At 39.1% G+C, this 19,833-nt stretch overlaps 1 protein-coding gene across 5 annotated transcripts in view; it reads left to right on the forward strand.

The window, feature by feature from the left end:
- The window catches only part of LOC121337669 (myosin VIIA and Rab interacting protein), a 208,160-nt gene that overhangs the window by 168,866 nt on the left and 19,461 nt on the right, over positions 1-19,833 (forward strand). For 3 of the 5 annotated variants that reach the window (XM_041407891.1, XM_041407895.1, XM_041407892.1), the window contains exons 9-12: positions 2,360-2,537; positions 3,432-3,527; positions 6,921-7,570; positions 15,164-15,403. In XM_041407891.1, coding sequence (XP_041263825.1) covers positions 2,360-2,537; positions 3,432-3,527; positions 6,921-7,570; positions 15,164-15,403 — 1,164 coding nt within the window. The remainder of the gene's footprint in view (positions 1-2,359; positions 2,538-3,431; positions 3,528-6,920; positions 7,571-15,163; positions 15,404-19,833) is intronic. The other 2 variants (XM_041407893.1, XM_041407894.1) reach the window with 1 other exon arrangement.

Here is a 19,833-nt window from a genome sequence, read left to right on the forward strand (position 1 = left end):
CAGCCACTGCTGGCCACAGATTTGCTGCCAAAGCATCAGCTGGGGGCAGGAGTGCCCAGCTCCTTCAGGAGGTTTTGCAGCCCCTGCCAAGTTCTGCCTTGTCAGGGTTAAGCTGCTGGCAGGTCTTAGGTGAGTTGAGAGCAAAGAGCAGATGCTGCCATCACTGCCATGGCATCACTTTATTGTGATGTTTATGAAATGGTGAGAAGGCACACAAGCTGCCATTTAAACAAAACAGGAAAGCTGTTGAACTTCAATCTTTAAAGATAGCTTTTGTTATCAGAGTCTCAGTTATCCTTTTACAGACTACTTAAGTTCTTCCTGATATTCTTCTTAAAGATCCAGTTCTTTACATGATAAGGGAAAATAGACTACTAAATGAACTGTAGGCTATTCCTTCTTCTGGGTCTTCAGCACGTCTTATCTCTCATGTTTGCTGTATGTACATGGAAGAAGAATGTGCCCTGAGAGAATATAGATAGACAGCCACAACAACTTGCTGCTTCCAGTATGTAACAACTTTAACACAAAGACTTCACAAAGATGTGGCAGACACCAGACCTAATTTATTGAAAGCATGGCAAGTTTGGTAGTTCTAGCTTTACAATGAAGTGAAGTGAACCACAGCACAGTTAAAACTCAGCACAGTTCAGATGGCAAATTTGTGGCAGAATTGTTTATATTGTCCACATATCCTGCCAGGATGAAATCAAACTTCATGAGCAAATTCCCTATAGTGAAACAATACATGTACCTGTATGCATTGCATTAAATTATTTATTTTATTACTTTTTCATGGTTAAGAAGGATTCAGATGATCTTGATCAGTGAAAGAGCTAGTTCAAGGTTTGGAACACACTTGAATATGGCTGACTTGGAAAAGTGATGCGCCTGAAAGATTCCCTATAGTAAAATTACTTCAAACTTGTTGTGAATAGTTATAGCACTAAATTTGAAAGGAAACACTCCAATGGATCATATTAGGACCTGTGTCCTTGTATGGACAAGATTAACAAAATTGTGGTTATAGAAAATATAAAAAATATCTAGTGCAATAATTATGGCTTTTCTTCATCAATTCAGAAGCCAAACTAAACCCTTGTGCTTAATTGAGTTTCCTTTCACTATTGAGCCAAGGATACAGGAAGATTTGCAGTTAATTAAGTCTTCTGGCATGGTACATGTGTCCCAGAGAGGAGCATTTCAGATGAGAGGAGGTGCAGCCAGATAGTGGTATAAGTGTGGCTTTCAAGCCAGCAGAACTCCCAGCAATGCTTATGCTGTCCTGGGAATTTAAGGGACTTGAAAAAAAAAATAGCTGAAAATCAAGTTCTCCTTTACCTCACCTGCACCAGTGAGGTGAGGTAAAGGAGAATCTTTGCACATCACTAAAAATGTGCAAAGATTTGGGAGTGCCAACTTGGCCTGTGCAAAGCAGCTGAGCCACTTGAAAACCTGGCATATACAGTCTTCTGCTGACTCTGCTGGGAAGGCAACTTGACTTGAACTCTGAAAGCCTTGTTTCTACAACTGCATCTGTGATTTGATATGCAAGTGTCAGTTCTCCTGAAGTCAGCGAGACACTGCCAGGACTCAAAGCTTTTTAAAACGGGCCAAATTTAAATGTATCTTCTGTAACTGACTGACTTCTCTGTGCCTAGGTCAAAACTAAAATGTTTGATCTGTTTATGTGGAAACAAAGGCAGGTCCCTTCCCCCTCAGTAGCAGTCAGGCTAATTAACAATTACAACAGTATTTTATCTTATTATGCCTTGAAATGTGACTCTCCTAGAACTAAACAGATGTGCAATTGTAGGCTAAGTTGAGTTCATTAGTAAGATGGAATAAAACTGCTCAGCATATTGGGTGTTATGTATGTATGTCCTAGCAAACAGAATTCTGCATTAAAAGCAGTCGAGTTGCATATCTGTTTCTGGGGAACAGGCTGTTTGTTTGCTTTTTTTTCAATTTTTAACTTCTGCAAATTGTTACACCAGATGGCCTGTTGAGCCAACAATAGATCTTCATGTCTCACCACAATGGGATCCCTTTCTGGCTAACTTGAGTCAATGCAGTTCGATGTCAGTCCTCACCAAGCACATTCCCGACAACTTCAACTTAATTATTTCTCTCCATCTGGTCCATGGTAGTATAAACAATTTCCTGCCTCTTTGCATAGTATCAGAAATGCACATAAATAAGCAATCTAATGCTGAATACTTTTGAATACATTAAATCCCATTTGTGATGTTAGCAGATCCCACACTTCCATGGATAACTGAATACTAATTATGGTAAAGAGTTGAACAATTAACTTCTTCTGTTTTTAAATTTCACTCTCTGATTTTTAATCCCACAGAGGTCTCAGTCTGCATTCTCCCTGGCTAGTGAAGATATGGCCAGTAAAGGACAAGACCCTGCATCATCTGTGGCCGAGGCTCTTGGGAGGCAGCGAAAGGGACAGTCCAGGAAGCAGAAGGAACACAAGCACTCTGCTTTACCCAGCTGGAAGAGTGTAGACAGGCTAAATGAAACAAGTAAATATTTCTAGTACGAATAAGATTCTTTTTTTGGTTCTCACTCACATGTGGAATAAATACAAGTTAAAGCAAGGACCTTCTCTGGGGCATTTCTGCTGACCTTTGTGCTTTCAGAGGTCAAATGTAAAATGTATATTTGATGTTGCTGTGTCACAATTTCATTGGGCTATGTCATTGCTTATCTTAACTTTCTTTTAAAAAATTATTCAAAATGTGTGTCTTTGTGAAGTTGATTTTGGACTGCTACAAAATTTAGACAGTTAGTTTGGATACCTTTCAGGGCTTCTAAGACACAAGAGTTCAAGGGCCCTTCTCTGTCACTGGGATTCTGTCCTCCAGTGGAAGGAGTTTGCAGCCCATTGTATCCCTTTCATGACACAGGGTAACTCTTCACGAGGTTATGTGGTGAGCCAGTCATTAAAATAATTCACATTTAGAATTGCTCCTTATGACTTTATTTTTAACCCTGATGAATTCACAAATGCAGTGTTCTGTGCAACCCTACTCACTGGTGCTTCCAGACTAGTCTGAGAAAGCTGTATTTGTAGGAACTTCACAGACCAACAGCTTCCCTGGATCTGACCACTGTCATCATGCATTAGGTATGGATGTAAATATGGATGGTGGATGGTGAGCAGCTTTCTAAGTCAGCTCCATTCCTGAATCAGCATCCTGGGATGGAATGCAATTCCCTGCTTACTTCTAGATGACATAAAGACAGGTTGTAACTGAAGAAGATATCAATGTGTATAAGTACCTGAAGGGAGGGTGTCAGAGGATGGATCCAGGCTCTGCTCAGTGGTGCCAAGCAATAAGACAAGAGACAACAGGCAGAAACTGATGCACAGAAAGTTCCACTTGGATATGAGAAAGAACTTCTTCATTATGCAGGTGACCAAGCATTGGAACAGGTTGCCCAGAGATGCTGTGGAGTCCCCTTCACTGAAGATATTCAAGAATCTGGATGCAATCCTGTGCCATGTGCAGGTTGGTTGGACCAGCTGACCCACTGTGGTCCCTTCCAACCTAACCCTTCCTGTGCTTCTGCAGTTATGGCTCCTGCTCTTGAGGTGTTCCCATTTCCATTGCCTCTCTTGTTCTGGCTGAAGCACTTGCAAGGCTACAAGAGTGTGGCACCAGGCAATTCCCTCACCGTAGTGTTGGTTAGTTTTTACCCCTGCAGTTGCACAAGGGAAAGAGCTGAACTCGTTGCAGCAGCATTCCCTGGTTCCAAGTGTTGTCATCCCATGGCAGAATCTGTCTGTTCTTGCTTCTTCTCTTGTAGTAGCTGTAGAACCCATCTGACCCCTATAGCACACTGCTTCACAAAGCTGTACAAGCAGAAAACTTCTTTTGTGGGGTGAGTTCACTGGTGCTGTACCTCCCACAGCTGCCTCACTAGGCACTGGCAGGCAGAAGCAGTTACAATGTGTGTTTGGGTTTGGTGGCAACCAGGGACAAGGGCTGCCCATGTGTTCCATTTATTTATCTGTAATCCCAGTTGATAACTGGGGAGACTGAAATGTGGACAATTTAAATACTTCTCCTCCCCCATGAAAGAAATCTAACATTAAAGTAGTACTAAAATCTGACTTAACCAAGTATGTATTACTCTGTGAATTTCTTAACCCACTATCAGAAGTGTTTTTCTCCTGGGCATTTTAGTGGAAGGCCTATTTTCAGTAAAGCAGTTAATTTTGTCCTTAAATTTAAGTCCCCACTTGAATCCCATTGCATTCAGCTGTTGAGCAATTTAGTATTTAACAATTGCTTAACCACAGCAGAATGGCAGATTGACTCAGTTTCTTTTTGGGTGCTCTACGCAGAGGATTTGTTCTGCTTCTTTCATCTAAAAACCACGTTTGTGATGAAATCGTGGTGCCTATTGAGCTAGTAGTAAATAGCTGACTGTGCTAATATCTGTAAGTATGGTCTCACCTGTGCAGTAATAAGCAGCTTTGTATTATGATACAGAAAGCAAGAGAAATCTCAACCAAGAGTTTGGTGTGGTAATATCAATGGGCTCTTTACATTCAAAAAGTAACTCACAATTCATTTTGGTTACAGTTTGTATGTGTTTAAATGGTGACTCAAGAGCGTTTGACTTTATCAATAGTCTTACAATGAAACTTCTTAAATATTTTTTACTTTTTCACATGGATGAATTATAGCTTATGACCAAAGAATTGTGTGAAAAAACATTCTTTCAAGTAAGTGACTTCATTTTGGAAAATCAGGAAGGGAGCACTTGACATTGTAGAGTAAAAGTGGGATAAAACTGAGTCAGCTTTCTGAATATAGAGCTCACAGTTGCTTTCTGCCCTGTTTGTGCTCTAAAATGTAATCCACTACTATCCTGTCCTTTCTTCAGTTAACTGAGGTTGGTAGACTGATTTGCACCTGGTGTTGTTAAATAGAATAAGGGGATATGGTTTGGGAGAGAAAAAAAGTTTGTGGCTCCCCATTACATTTGTGTAATGTGGTGCAGATGAATTCAGTTCCTGTTGGAGATTTATATCCTGCAGAGCTGTTGGCTTTGTTTGAAGGAACAATGTTTTAAGGAAAGTTCTTTCTCAGGAGAACCCTATACTTAGATTAGTTAGTATCATTAAGAAAAGTAAACAAGCAGAAGTTTCTTGTGCTTGATATCTTGTTTGGGTTTTTTTCTCCAAAATCAGGGGTTACAATAAAGAATTATTAGTTCTCCTTGTACACCTGACTTCAGTTATACCTTTGGTTGGTCACTACTATAAGAGAATTAGTATAATTTTGATTTCCTTTTAAGCAGGAGTAAGAATTATATTTTCTCAAGTTCTCTGAATTGGCTTAAAACTTAGGAGGTGAAAACAAGCCAAAAATATTCAAATCAGTAAGAAATGCAAAAGTTGTCATAAAACTCCATAGCTCCTAAGTTCAATTACCATTTAATTCTTGTTTTGTTTCTTTGTGGAGATACTTTGGTGGTGATAGTCCACCTCAGACTTTGATTTTTTAAACTAAGCACAGCTTACTGCATACTAATGTTCTTTAAGAACAATTCCAGGGAAAAAGTAATCTTTTCATCCTAGTATTTGTAACCATCTAATGCAAAATGCTTAATTATATTCTACAACAGACCCAGATATTACTGTGTCCATTTCAAAATAGTGATGTTCTGCTTACATTATGAGAAAACTAATGGTTTATATTAAGTATTTCTATAGGTTTCTGAAAATAACAAATTTGAATCCATGGGAGGAATCCTTAAGTCTGAAAAGTTCATTCAGTAAGCTGGATTATTGTGTAAATCCATGGCATTATATATTTTTCAAGTACTGCAGAAGGCAGGGTCATTACACATCCATATTTCCCATGAGGGGAATTTTCAATTTTGATTGGAAATAAAATTTAAATTTAGAAGAAATGCAATTCTCAGAGTTATGAGAGTTACAGAGCACTTTCTTAGCATATTTGTGACTTTTTTTTTGTTTTTATATTGGAGTTGTAAAGCAAACTCTGAAAATGTGGAAGGATACAAGAGCAGCAGAGCTTGTGTCAGACGGAATCGGCTCATTTGGTATTTAGTCTGGGGTACAACAACAAGCAAGAGTCTAGCAGAGATTAGGACAAAGCAAGTGTTTCTCTTACTGCCCCTAAGTAGGCTCTGAACCTCTAGAGCTGTCAATTTAATGACTCTCTCAACTAGAAGTGTTTTTCTGTATTCAGTAAATTTTAGTGGATTTCTCCTCCATGTTCATAGCCATCTCTGTTTTATCACAGATAATATCAAGCATTCAGAACAATCTTAGGCAAGAAGTTCCATAGGTCTGGTATTCATTGCATCACACTACTTTGTTTTGTTTGTTTAAAATCTTGATCTCTCTAGCTTCACTTCATGCCCTCTACTAGTTAGGTTGGAAGAGATTCCCCCATCACTTTCAGCATGTATTCTCTCAGTCTTCTGTCCTCCAGATGGCAGAGCTCTGGCTTATTTAATAATTTATTGAATGGATACTATTTCAGAACCTGGAGCAACCTCTGGTGCTCTTTTCTGATTCTTTTTGCATCTTTCCTTTTCAATGTGGGGGACCAGAATTGCACGCAGAATGAAAGACATTTGCAAAACTCAGGATTTATGCATGCCTGTGTGCCTATGTCCCATCAGTCCTTCCCAGTCATTCTTTTAGAAAAAAATTGGTCCAAGTACTCTCCAATTTGTCATCACCATGACTTAAAGTGATGGCTTCTAAGTGGTAGGGCAGCTTGGCTCTCAACATGGGAGAGTTCACGTGGCAGCAGCACTTGCATTTGTTTGTTGGTTTTGTTGAAACTTTCAATCTGTGGCAAGTAAAATCAGCTCTTCACAGTGTGATCACAGGTGTTCTCGTTTCCTTTTCATAGGTCCGCCTTCTGTTTTCCAAAGCACCGATGGAAACTGGGTAGCTTTGCAGAATGTCACTCTTCCTCGTCCTCGAATGCTCGCCAAACCAAAGAGTCAGGTGTTCAAAGCTTTGGAGAGTGAGTCCAGCATTGTGTCTGCCTATGACGAGATGGGCTCGGACAGCGAGGATGACTATGACTGGAACGTGGCCTTGAACAAGCTGCGGCGGAGACCTCGACAATTGCCAGACGACTTCTATTACTCCAATTCCCAGTATGGCACCGAGTGGGTTTATGGCAACGATCAGTACCAGGCAGTGACCTCCCCCTCCTCTGGGTTATACACCAACACTGAGACACTGTTCTCCGATTCGGAAACATCTTCAGTAAACTCCTCCCAGGAAGCGAAAGGACCTAGCAAACTTCTCTGGTTGCAAAGCAGAACTCAAAGTGATACGCCCAGAATGGAAAAGAAGCACTTCCATGGAGAACTAGATGTAAATTTCAATCCACAGGCAACTAGCTTAGAGTATTCAGACAGCAGTGAGACTGAAGGAGTCCATTATGATTTAGAAAAGAGATCAAGAAGGTGGAAGAAGAACAAAGCCACGTCTGAAGACTTATGTGAAGAAAAGAATCAGGCAAAAGCCAACAAGATGAATTTAAGTCAGGTAATTGTGTTTGAGCTTACCAAATGCATTCTCAGGAAGAGCTGGGCAAAACTAATTAAGCTATGCTGGCAATATCATGTGAATCATGAGTGGGAGGTGGAGTGTTCTTGCAAGCTTTATCTTCCTTATGTCTCCTAAGTAAGAAGAAGAAAAAATAGGGTGTTAGACAGGCTTTACCTTTTTCTCAAATAAGCCACTTTCATCCAACCGAAGACTTTGTTGATGTGTAAAATACAGTGCTCTTAGGAAAAAACCCTCAGGATTTGTCAACAGCTGAGAAATGTTAATTAATCACTTGTTTTGTTGTGCTGGGTTTTTTTTAACTTCTGTTTTCTTGGTATAAGAAATAACTCATATGCCTGGGAATCTGCTCTGCAGTGTCTGCAAATAATCTGGTAAGGGATAAAGCTAATGAGCAGCAGAAATTCAAAAAGGGCTTTTTGTGAAATGCAGTCCAAGTGACATCTGCTTTTAATTGGTCATCTTAGAATGAGTTCTGATGTGTTAGGGTGAGTGTTTGCAAACTACTTCAATTTAAATAATTTGTCTATTCATTAAGAAAACAAATAAAACCCAAAGAAACAAGCAAAAACCCCAGACTGTACTATCTCAAACTCTGAAAAATTGTTCATACAGCTTGAAGATAGCAAACATTTATTTTAAATCACAGGTGTTAACCAGAAAGAAAGGTGAATAATTACAAGTGGATAACCAGAAAGCCAAGTCTCTCTATTTGGAGTTTGTCCAGACTTGGGACTGATAGTAAGGGATCCATTTGTTCCCCAGAATTATGTTAGCGGTACACATGCTCAGGAGAATATTGACACCTTGTCCAGTTCCATTTCCCACATCCTACCCCTCTTAAATTCTGAAGCTGCATCATTGCTGCAGCAGAGTAATAATAAGCCTGAAGGAGGGAGCTGAGGTCTGGCTTCTCCCTGTGCCTCTGATTACGAGCAGCCTGATTCAGTCTTAAACCTATCTGACCAAGTTGTGGACGCCTGGAACAGTTTTTCCTTCCTTGCGCTCCTAGCCTGTATTTCCTGTAGAAAAACATCAGTACAGCTGCTTGTAAGTCAATATTAGGGTTCTAGGATTTCGGCAGGGCTTTAAATGCTGGATGTCATTAATTCTGGACCTATTTCCATCTGCTTTTAGGACAGAGTGTGGGTGTTCAGGGTGTTCTGTACTGATTCATTTATACTTGTCTTCATATATTTAAAATGAACAGTTCTCGAAGGGGAGCATGATGTAAGATAATGTGATCTGATGACACATCAGTGGCCATTATTGACTTCTTAGAACATCAGGCAGAATAACCAGGCTTTGCAGGGACTGCACAAAGATTATATCTTGTACACAGACTTCTGCATTTAGCTTTATGGCTTTGTTTTTTTTCTTTCATGACTTCTGTGTGTCTGTATTCATATTGAGGTTTCCTAGTCACAATAGACAATATGGAGAGCATGGAAGATCACAGCTCACAGAGAAAGTCCTGGAGGCATTATAGAGTCATAGAATCATTTTGATTGGAAACCATTCATCATTTTGAAAGATCATCAAGTCCAGCTATTAACCCTGCACTGTGGGGTTGACTACTAAACATTGTCCCTAAGTGTCATGACTACATGTCTTTTAAATACCTCCAGGGATGGTGAATCAACCACTTCCCTGGGCAGCCTGTTCCAGTGCTGGATAATCCTTTCTGTGAAGAAATTGTTCATAATATCCAATGTACCACCCCCCCCCCCCCCCCCCCCCATTCTCCCAGGGTGCACCTTCACTCCCACGCTCATCCAGGTGAGGTCACAAAGGCAGGGTGCTTCCCAAGCATCCATGATGGCATCCTTTAGCATCTTAGTATGTGCTTCAAAGTGCAAGCTGGTGTGGAAAATTATTCTTCTTTCCCAAATGTTTTGTGAGTTGCTTTGTCTCTTGTAACCACTCTGGTGTGCTGAAAGTGCAAGATTCGGGATTCTAACCCACTCTCCCCTTCATTTCACCCTGCAGGCTAAAAGAGGCTGTTCCTGCTCCCCTGCTTCCTCAGCCTCAGTGGGGCAAGCAGAGGCACAGTGCCTGCAGATCATGCCACTGTTTACAAAGCAATGAAATTCTCACTAGGAAATTTATGTATGGGTGGGTTTGCATGTGTTTAGTTTGTGTTTGGACACACACACACAGACAGAGGTGGCTGATTTGACAGCTGGCGCTCACATTTGTAGAACTTTTACTCCAGCCTCTGGCAAATGAGCACTGCTGGCACCAGGAATGGACTGCCTACCACAGTTTAAAGCAAGAATGTTGCATGGTTGAACAATTCTAGAAAGCAACTAAAATTGTCATGTGTGTAAGGAACCAGATTTAAAGTATGAAAATGAATTAGCCAGACATCATTTACAGTGCTCAGGAAAATGAGATTAAAGGGGTGTCAGAGTTTCATATATTCCACAGAATAATGTATTGATCTTGGTAAAATGATTGAGGCTGCAGCAGGGAGAGCCCTACATATAAACAGTTCTACAAAATTATAATGTAGGTGTGTGAAGAATTGCAGTCAGCGTAGACTTAAGAAAGATTGACTGCAGGGTCTTAAACCAGGCATAGCTTTTCACATGATGAGATTTTGCAGAGTTTGCAAACTCTTCTAAACTCTTGTTGAACCAAAATATTAGACAGTGAATAACTGATTATATGTTAATTGCAGTAAAGAAACACACTTTTTCAGTACTTCACTGCATTGGAACATAATCTTATTTTACTGCAATGTAATAGTAAAATGATAATTTGTTAACCACTATGTTTTCATCAGCATTATAGAACAGGATTTCAGTTTATCAGTCTAAAAGTTGGGGTTTCATTTTTAATTTTCATATAGCGAAGGTTGCTTTCTTTTTTTTTACTCTCCAGGTTTCTCAGTGAGATGAAAACAAGCCCTTTTTCCTCTTTGTTCTGAGTCTAGAGAGTTGTAAGCAGTTATGTTCTGGAAAAACTGTAGTCAGTTCATAACTCATAACTGAATTTAAATTTAAAATCAGGTATTTTTTTAATCAGGATCCAGTTCCTAGAGTAGGATAATGCTGTGGCATTTTTTTTTAATATATTTTAGACACAACAGTGGAATGCCAACTTTGTGACTGAGAGAGAATTTTTTGTGTAAAGTGTTCAGTGACTTAGAAGGGCAAACCTGAGAACAGATACCAAGATGTGCTGTATCTGTGGAAGTTTTGGCTTAATGATAAGTAAAAGAACTGAGCTGTTTGTAGAGATGCCATACACACAGGTATGAAGCAAGATATGAAAACTGTCCTGAAAGTCCTGCTATAAATAGTATCTGATTGCTTATACACCACAAAAGACGTATTTCTGTGGGAACTGAACTGCAAAGTGCAACCTTGCTTTTAATGATTAATTTTCAAATGGTAACTTTTTACATAAAATGAACACTTAAGCCACCAATCATTATCTGCTTTTATTATTAATGATTGTAATAATAGTTGATACTATTAGAATAATAATATTGATATATTGACTGTCATTATCTTTTTGAGAGAAGAATATGACTGTTGCTTAATGTAGCTGAAGTTCTTACGTTTCTGATGCAAAGTGGAGGGGCTTAATTGCTTCAAGTGAAAGAAGTGCCCTCATTATGAGTTTGCTTCTTTGATCAGGAGACCCCACCTGTTAATTACAGCCATCCTGCCCTGCAGCCAGGTAAGGGGTGAGCACTGTCAGGCTGCCTGTTCCCACGGGATGGCGCTTGGGATGTATTCTTTGAAAACAGCTGCCTGAAATCATTCTGGCTCTTGATGAGAAACTGCCTGCAAACCTCACAAATTTTGTATTCTCCTAAAAATTTTAGTCTTCAATTTTTTGTTTCCTATATGAAGGGAACTTCCTCTCAGGAATTTATAGCTTAACATAGATTTTGTTCTGGAGCATCTTTTTTTGTATTTCATTTCCATCCACTATGATTACATTGAATTATCAGCAATTTGTGTGCAAGGATTTGGACAATATTTATGAGTAAAGGTGTATTTGTTGTTTTCATTGTCTCCTAAAAGACTTAATGCTTGCATAAAAACACTTGATTTTCTTTTAGTGAGACTGGGTTCATGGCTGTGTCAGTCCACCAGGCCCTCACAGAAACTCAGTTTTCAGATAAAATGGTAGCCCTTTATTCTTTTTTGCAGTTATTAGCATTATGTATTGCTGACAGATGCACATGGGAATTTACACAATGATTTGTGTAATGGGACAAAAATATCATTAAACTTACCAGAAAGAGTGAAAACATGAACAGCAAAGAATAACAAAATTTAATGCAGCATCTATTCAAGAATAATAGTAGTATCTTTCAATTTATTTTTTTTTCATGGCTGCTAATGCATTTTTTAACTTGTCAGTCCATGAAAGAGGTATAATCTCCTCACAAATAGTTTTCTGCCACTATCTGAAAAGCCCAACACACAAGTCAAGCAGCCTTCTGTTAACAGAAACCACAAAGTGCAGCAGTGTAAGGTACCATTATCTCTGCATGTGCGCAGGAATTAACAGCTCTAGCCAATATAGATAATCCACCCACTCATTTAAAAGTGGCTGGAAAGCTAAAAAAGTGGTTATAGACATACCTGAGCCCAGCTGTAATACAGTCAATACTGTCAAGATGAGTCCTCCCCCAAGAAACAATATATTCAAAACACAGATCTAGCTAATGCAGAATGAGACCCTCGGGTTGCCAGGGCATCTCATTACTTTCATGTGTGCTGGCAGACCTTGCCAAAAAATCTTTAGGTTGCTGCCATGTGTGATTCTATGAAGCCTGGTATTTTTCTGGGATCAAGAGAAGTTGTCATGTTGCTGTTGTCAGTACAGATTCTTTCAATTAACTAGTGGTGCTTCCCATGGGTCTATCTGTGCATTGCTACTCCAATAAAGCTGCTAAGCAGTTCAAGCTAAGCAGATCTGTTTAAGAAGCCCCCAGAGGACTGATGCATGTCCTGCTGCACAGTGAAGTCTGTCAGTACAGCAGTGAGGAGGAAGTGTGGAAAAAACCACCACTCTGGACTGCCGGCCTCCCTCTCTGCTCCACTAGATTTTATATTCATATCTGTAAGCTCATTTAAACAAGGATACCAAATTCTTGTCTTTACAAGCTTGATGTGCTCAAATGTCTGCATAGAATGGGATTTTCTTCTTTTCCTTGCAGACTTGATCTCAAGGTGAACCGTGTTCAGTCTTCATCAACACTGCTAGAGTACGCCCACACCCCTAGTGCAGAGCTGTAATCCTAAACCGGCTTTTGTTAGATGAGAGCGGTACCAATTTTTGGAGGTACCAATTAAATAAATGGAGGTAATTCAAGTAAAGAGGGGTTCCACTAATTAGTTTAGTCTAGATACCCAGCTCAGGGTAAATAGCTCAGGTTTAATGAGCTGTATCTTCACTGAACTGTAGTCTTGTAAAATACAAGTGCACAGTTTAGCTGGGCTTTCTATCCTGTATATCACATAAATTATGATTGTTTCTTTCATGGGTTCAAATTGATGGACTGATTGATTCAGCAACAGATTTCAAGGGTTTTTTAATAGTAGTTTAGTGACTTGTGATTACTGGTCATTGGCAGATTGTTGGTTGGGGTGTAATACTGATATTTGTAATGAGTTGTGGAGTGATGTGCAAGAAATGTCTGAAGAAAACTTCTCTTGCAATTTGAGGAAACATTGTTATGATAGAGATTTTTAATTTAAGAGGTGAAATACATCAGTCTTTTGCATGTATATGAGAGCATGTCATATTATAAAACTGAAGTGAAAACACACCGGTTCAAAAACTTGTTTTTGATGATTGAACAGCTTTTCAGCAGAAAAAGCTTTTTATTTTGCAGAAGCTGATTGTTTGGGAAAAGAGTTTCAGCATAAACCCATGGTTCCCCTTCTATTGTACCTCTCAAATTTCTGTTGTTCCTTCAAATCCTGATTTTCTAAAAGAGCCTTCTGCACCCTGAAGGTGAACTATAAAGAAATAATTTAGTTGTGTAATTGATTGAATTGCAAATAACTGCTGGCAGAAATTGTGAAGGTGCTGAACACTCCAGTATAGATTACTGTATGAAAGATGAGAACTGACATTATGAACACAATGTGTCAATCCATTAAAAGCAGTTTGGTGGGTAGGGTTTGTGAGGGAGTGGGCAGAGTTAACATTTCCTGTGAGAACTGGAGGTAATTGGTTCATCCCTGAACAGTGCTGCTACAGCTGCTCCTGTTTATGTATTTCTAAATGAATGGAAGACAGAACACAGATTTATTCTCTCTAGCAGTGTCTGCTCCCGTCACAGTATGAGAACCTAAGGCAGATAGGAATTATTTCCTCTCTGAGAATTGCTCTAAATAAATCATCCTCCCAGGCCTGCTGAGATGTGACTACCACTCTGGTCCCAGGCTGAATTCTTCATAGCCACCTTCTGGGTGGTTTTGCACAATTATGTTCTATTTCAAAATATCTGTCACTTTTAAATCTAGCTTATACCATCTTATTTCATGGACTTGGCTGAAGCACCAAACAAGCTAATGATTCAAAACTTTCTCTCAGCAGTCAGCAAGGAGAGAACATTTCCAGAAGGCAGCAAATACTATAGGAGGAATAGGTTGCTCTGGGAGGTGCCTGTCTCTCTCCAGGGACTGTAGTAGAAATCAGGGCAAATTGGGTCCTAATCAGACAGCACAGATCCAGAAAATTAATTGAATACATACCTGAGGATTGGTTTTTAGAACAATTATGAGATATTCTCAGAATTTGTCAGCAAGGGCTGACAAAACTATCCCCCTTTCTACCTTATTAAATGATGGGCAAAGATTTTTATTTTCTTCTCTTCAGCTTCCAGAGGGACTTGTGGCTGAGTCTGTAGCACCTACTGTATTTAACTGACCCTTTAAGTGTTTCCCAGCTTTAAGGATCTAAGATTCAGAACAGAAGGTGCTCCTGAAGACTGAACTTGTTCCATGGAGGTTGGCATTTGGGAAAAAAATCATATCTGTAGAGGATCTACCTGTGCAAATATCACTGGGAAAGCTGTCAATCTTAAGCCACATCATGTAACAAAAGAGGAGTTTTTCAAAACTTGTTTCCAGTAGTCTTTAAGAATAACATGGATAGTGCTCAAGACCAAGCAGTCAGGGAATGGGAGCTCAGCTTTCAGCTGAAATCTGGACACAGCTGCCACGTTACAGGTGCTTTCATTCCCACACCACACTTCTATCTGCATGTGCCTGCAAGGGATGGCAGTGATGGGAATGGCAAATACAGGCATGTATTATTAGTTGCACACAGATACATAGTGATTTTCATAGTTCCTTTGCAGATAACATGAAAGTAAGAAGGAATGATGAATATAACCCAGCAAGTGTTGGTTCACTGGCATTCCTTTTTTATCATAACATTTAGTGTGCTTTCTTTCTAGCTTCCCTGCAGAGTGATCATACCTATATTTTCTAGAAAGCTAGAAAAATATAGCTAGAACTAAAATATAGCTAGAACTTTTTCTTTCTCTGCCTACACAGGAATTTATATGTTTTTTTCCTAATGTCGTTGTAGGATTTTGATGATTTATCAGAAACAGATATAAGCAATGAGGATCAGCACCATGATGTCAAGCCTGAACTTATGGAGGATGAGCTTAAATCCAGGTTATTTCAGCTTGCTGCTAAAATGAGTGACAAGGAAACATCATCTGGTGAAGAACAAGAGTCAGAAGCTGGAATAGATCTGGAAAATCAGAAGGAGAGTTTGTCCTCAGAGGAAAATGGCAGAAGTATTCAGGAAGAGTTAAAGAAGGTAAGGGGTAGTTATGAAGGAGTGGGAATAGTACTCTGAGAGTTAGAATCCATAAAGAGAAAATTCTGGCTAGAAAACTGAACACAGTTGCTTAAAAAAACCTGAAATCCTTTATACTGGTCTGAGCCTGAACCTCTTGTGCAGATAAAAGTTCAGTTAAGGTGTGTTTTCCTCTCTGTGAGGAACAGAAAGCCTACAGCATCACTTCCAAGCAGGGAACTTCGCCTGTGCAACAAAACTGTTAACTGGGTGATATTAATAGGATTATGTCAATTCATACTGACTGAAAATCTACTTACACTTTTTGATTTTAAGAGCATATCCAGTTTTTATTTTTTTGTCCTTGCTAACCAGGCAATTTAAGTGTTTTTTTCCAGCCTTTTAGTTGCTCCTCTCTTTGTAGTAATGCTGATGGCATAGTTTCTTCTTTTGCATCTCTATAAAAATATTTAGTGTTTCTTTAAAGTTTTCCAACCCTGTTACCCTGTCAGCTAATAGGCTTCTGAGAGTAGTAACATTTTCTAATGAAACTGAAATTTGTGTCAGTTCTGATAGTGCCCAAGATACTTCATTTGTGCCATTTCACCCTTACAATGAAATACCAGATTTCAGTGTCACTCACAGGATTTACCACCTCCTCTCTTCCTTTCTACCTCTGAATTTCTCTTCAAATCATGTGGTTTGCTTGAATTTGGTGCTAGAGGAGCCCAGTGCTGCCTCTTGCCAGTCAAGCACTCTTATTCCTTAGATCCACTTAGGCTTATGCTAGTCTGCTGCTTATCTTGACTTACCTTTTGGGGTATTGTGTGCACACCAGCTCAGCTTTGACAAGGAATGTGGACAACTCTCTAAAGGAAATCTATTTGTCATAATTTGAAAGGTGTTTTATTCAAATTATATAAAGAACTAATACACCGGGAGGTGAAAACAGGATTGAGTAATCCAGGCAGACGATAGAGGTGCTGTCCAAGAATGCAGGAACGGTGCCACAAAAGCCAGTGCCCATCTGGAGTTGAATCTGTCCAGGGACACAAAGGGAAAAAAAGTGTTCTACAGGTCTATCAGCAGCAAAAGGCAGATGAGGGAAAGCTGATCTCACTACTGCAGTGATCTGGTGACACAGAACATGGAAAAGGCTGTTACACAACATTGTTTTCACGTCAGTTTACAGGTAAGATTTTCCCTCAAGAATTCCAGGCCCTTGAGACCTATGGAAAAGCCTGGAGCAGTAAAGGTTTATCCTTGGTAGAGGAGGATCAGGTTAGCAAATATTTCAAAAACTGAGATTTGCACATGTGCATCGTGTCTGATGGGGATGCACTTCCAAGACCTGAGGGAACTGGCCCATGTCATTGTGAGGTTCATCTTCGAAAGATCATGGCAATCTGAGACATCCAGACCTATGAATGTTGTTTATTTTGGCTTTACCAAGACTTTTAGCAGTCAAATGCAAAGGGAAATGAAAGTCCTGCACGTGGGAAGTGATTAGCTTACACACCTCTGTTCAGTATTGGTGCAACCATTTCTGGAGTGCTGTGTCCTGTTTTGGGCTCCCCAGTAGAAGGTACACATGGACACACTGAAATGAGTTCTGTGAAGGACCACAGAGATTATTAAAAAACTGGGGCATCTGTCATATGAGGAGAGCCTGAGAGAGCTGGAATTGTCTATCCAAGAAAAGAAGAGATGGTTTGGGAGCATCTCTTTAATGTGTTTAAATACCTGATAGAGGAGAGTGGGGAGTGTTTGTTGTGAGAAATAAAGTGAAAATGGAACTCCTTCCTCTGACAGGAATGGAAGCAGTGGGGACAAACTGAAATACAAAAAATCCCATCCAAATGAAAAGCTTTTTCACTGTGTTGCTGTTTAAGTACTGGAATAGGTTTTCCAGAAAGATTGTAAAGTCTGTGTCCTTGGATATAATCAAAATCTGACTGGACAACAGCCCTTGGCATGTGCTTTGAGCAGAAGAGTTGGACTAGGTGATCCCCTTATGTTCCAAATGTAAGGAGCATGTGACTCTTTGATTCTGAGTTATTTAGCCATGGACTACACAGGAATGTAAATACCTTTGTTATCATGTGTACAAATATAACTCCACGATGTATACACAACCTTTCCAAAGTAATCACATAAAGAATTTATTGTCGGAGTTTGTTAGCAGCATTTAATTTAATTTTATTTGGTTTGCAAATATAAAACAGCAATATCACATTATTCAACAGCATATATGGGCTAGCTGGGGTTATAATACTATGCATATGAAATCCAGAATTAAAGGCTGTAAAGAGGATTTTCTGAAATGCGCCTGTTTAGAGAACTGAGTACAGAAAATGATGAATGTATGGTTTTGGTGTACTTATTCATCTGCATGCATCTACAAAGTAATATGGATTGGGTTTTTTCTCTTCTAATTTTGCTATTTCTTTCAAATTTGTATGTCAGCTATTTAAAATAAAGCAAAGATTAATATATTTTTCCTTTATAAAAATCGTCTTAAGTTTTAAAAAAGAAGGGCTTACCATGTTCAGCAAAAAAAGGAATGCTTGGAGTTCCTAATCCTTTATTTGATTTGGATAAAAAAAGTTCTCTTCATTAATGGCCATAGTATATACCTTTTTGTGTATAATAAAGAATCCAGAATACTCCAGTACTCTTCATGGTCTGGAATTCAGTGGAATTGGCAGGGAAACCTTCTCCAGGTATAGAGAAACAAGCACACTGCTTTCATTCTTATTCTTGACAAGTCTTTCAGTTGTTCTTAAAGGTACTATCAGATCTTCTGACATGTGCCTTCTCTCTGAAAAGCTGGCTGGCCAACACCTTACAAGGAAATACTGAAGGTGACAGTGTATAATACCAGTTGGAGCTGTGGCAGTCTAAAATACAGGCATACCCAAACTCATAAAAGATGCAATAACTTTAGGATGAGTAGATGTCATGTGAAAGACAAGCATAGAAAACCTATTTTCAGGCAACCAGTAATTTTAGATCCTTTCAAAGCCAGAAGTCCCAATATGGTGTCTCTTTAAAAAGCCTGATTGCTGGAGGATGCACACTTGTAGGGATTTACAGATCTTTCAGTCTAGCACTCACCATTATTGGTCAGAGACAGCCTCCTGACCTGGGCATCAGGTTTCAAATTAAATATACAGAAGCATTAGTTCTGCACCATTACAATGAGAGCTGGGGTGCCTAGATTCTGCTTTTTGTTCCCGAACATAAATACTGTACTTTAGCCATGTGCTTATATTTTAGCCATGCTGCTTGTCTTTGCTGGTGTTTAATCTTCTGTTCTCTTAAGCTTATTCTGGAACACTTCAGCAACTTTAATTCGTTGGGAATTTTTAGTTCTTGTACACCTGACCATAGGATAAGACTTAAAAACTTGTATTGTTTTTGAATCACTGGAAATTAAGTACCTGGTGCTTATCTGACCTTCACCTGTCTGCACCTTTAAAAACCAGGACTTCTGTTTTAATAGAAACTGGGAATCTCATGTAATCACACATTGAGCTGATGCTTTTAAAAGGGTATTTAGTATATTATGATCTGAAGCAGTGGTAAAAATGGTATCTTTCATGGAGAGTTAGCTGAAGTTGTTTGGCATTTATGGATTCTCAGTTCTCACTTCAGATTGAGCTTTTGAGTTGTACGACTGCCTTTAAGATGCAAATTTGAATATGATGACCTTTGAGTTAATTATTTAGTTCATCTGGGATACCTGAGGATTTAAGTTGGTATTAATTAACACAAGTTAATTTTCGGCCTTAGACTTCAATCTTCTTCTTAGATTTTCAGCACCTTCATTTCCATTATCTCTCAGTTTGTGATTGCCTAAAATGGTTTCGTGGAGATTCACAGCTCTCATTTTAACATAATCCTTCAGCAGACTTGTTTTTGTGCAAAATATTTTGTGCTTCTTAAGATACAGAAGTAATTAATGGTCTTTCTGGGGTATGCAAAAGTCCATTTGTCCTGAAAAGTCCATTTGTCTTAGTTGTGCCGTGAAATGCTATGGTTTTCACCAAAAGCCATGCTTAGGGTAGAGTTGGCCTTCAGCCCCTCTAAACTTCAGGTGTGAACAAACCAAAATTCAAATTGTGCAGCTGTTGGCTTAGTGAAACATCTTGTACTGGCACAACGATTTGCACAATTCTTTCTGTCTTTTTTTTTTTTTTCTGATTGGTTGGTTAGTTTTTGCTTTATTCCCCCAAACCTTAAATGAATGCCTAAAAAAAAAAGTAAAATGTAAATTCCCTTTTAAGTATCTTAATGGTACCGATCCTGAGAGTGGCAAACATGATAAATGGTATATATTTAGTTTGCAGTCTCCTCCATCCATTCTCCTTCTCTTTTAATGCTTTCATGAAGATAAATTGACTGGGTCTTTAATTCATGGAATATGCCAGAATTACATTCTAGATGGC

Source organism: Onychostruthus taczanowskii, unplaced genomic scaffold, assembly GCF_017590055.1.
Source record: "Onychostruthus taczanowskii isolate IOZ18803 unplaced genomic scaffold, ASM1759005v1 scaffold28, whole genome shotgun sequence".
Lineage (NCBI taxonomy): Eukaryota > Metazoa > Chordata > Aves > Passeriformes > Passeridae > Onychostruthus > Onychostruthus taczanowskii.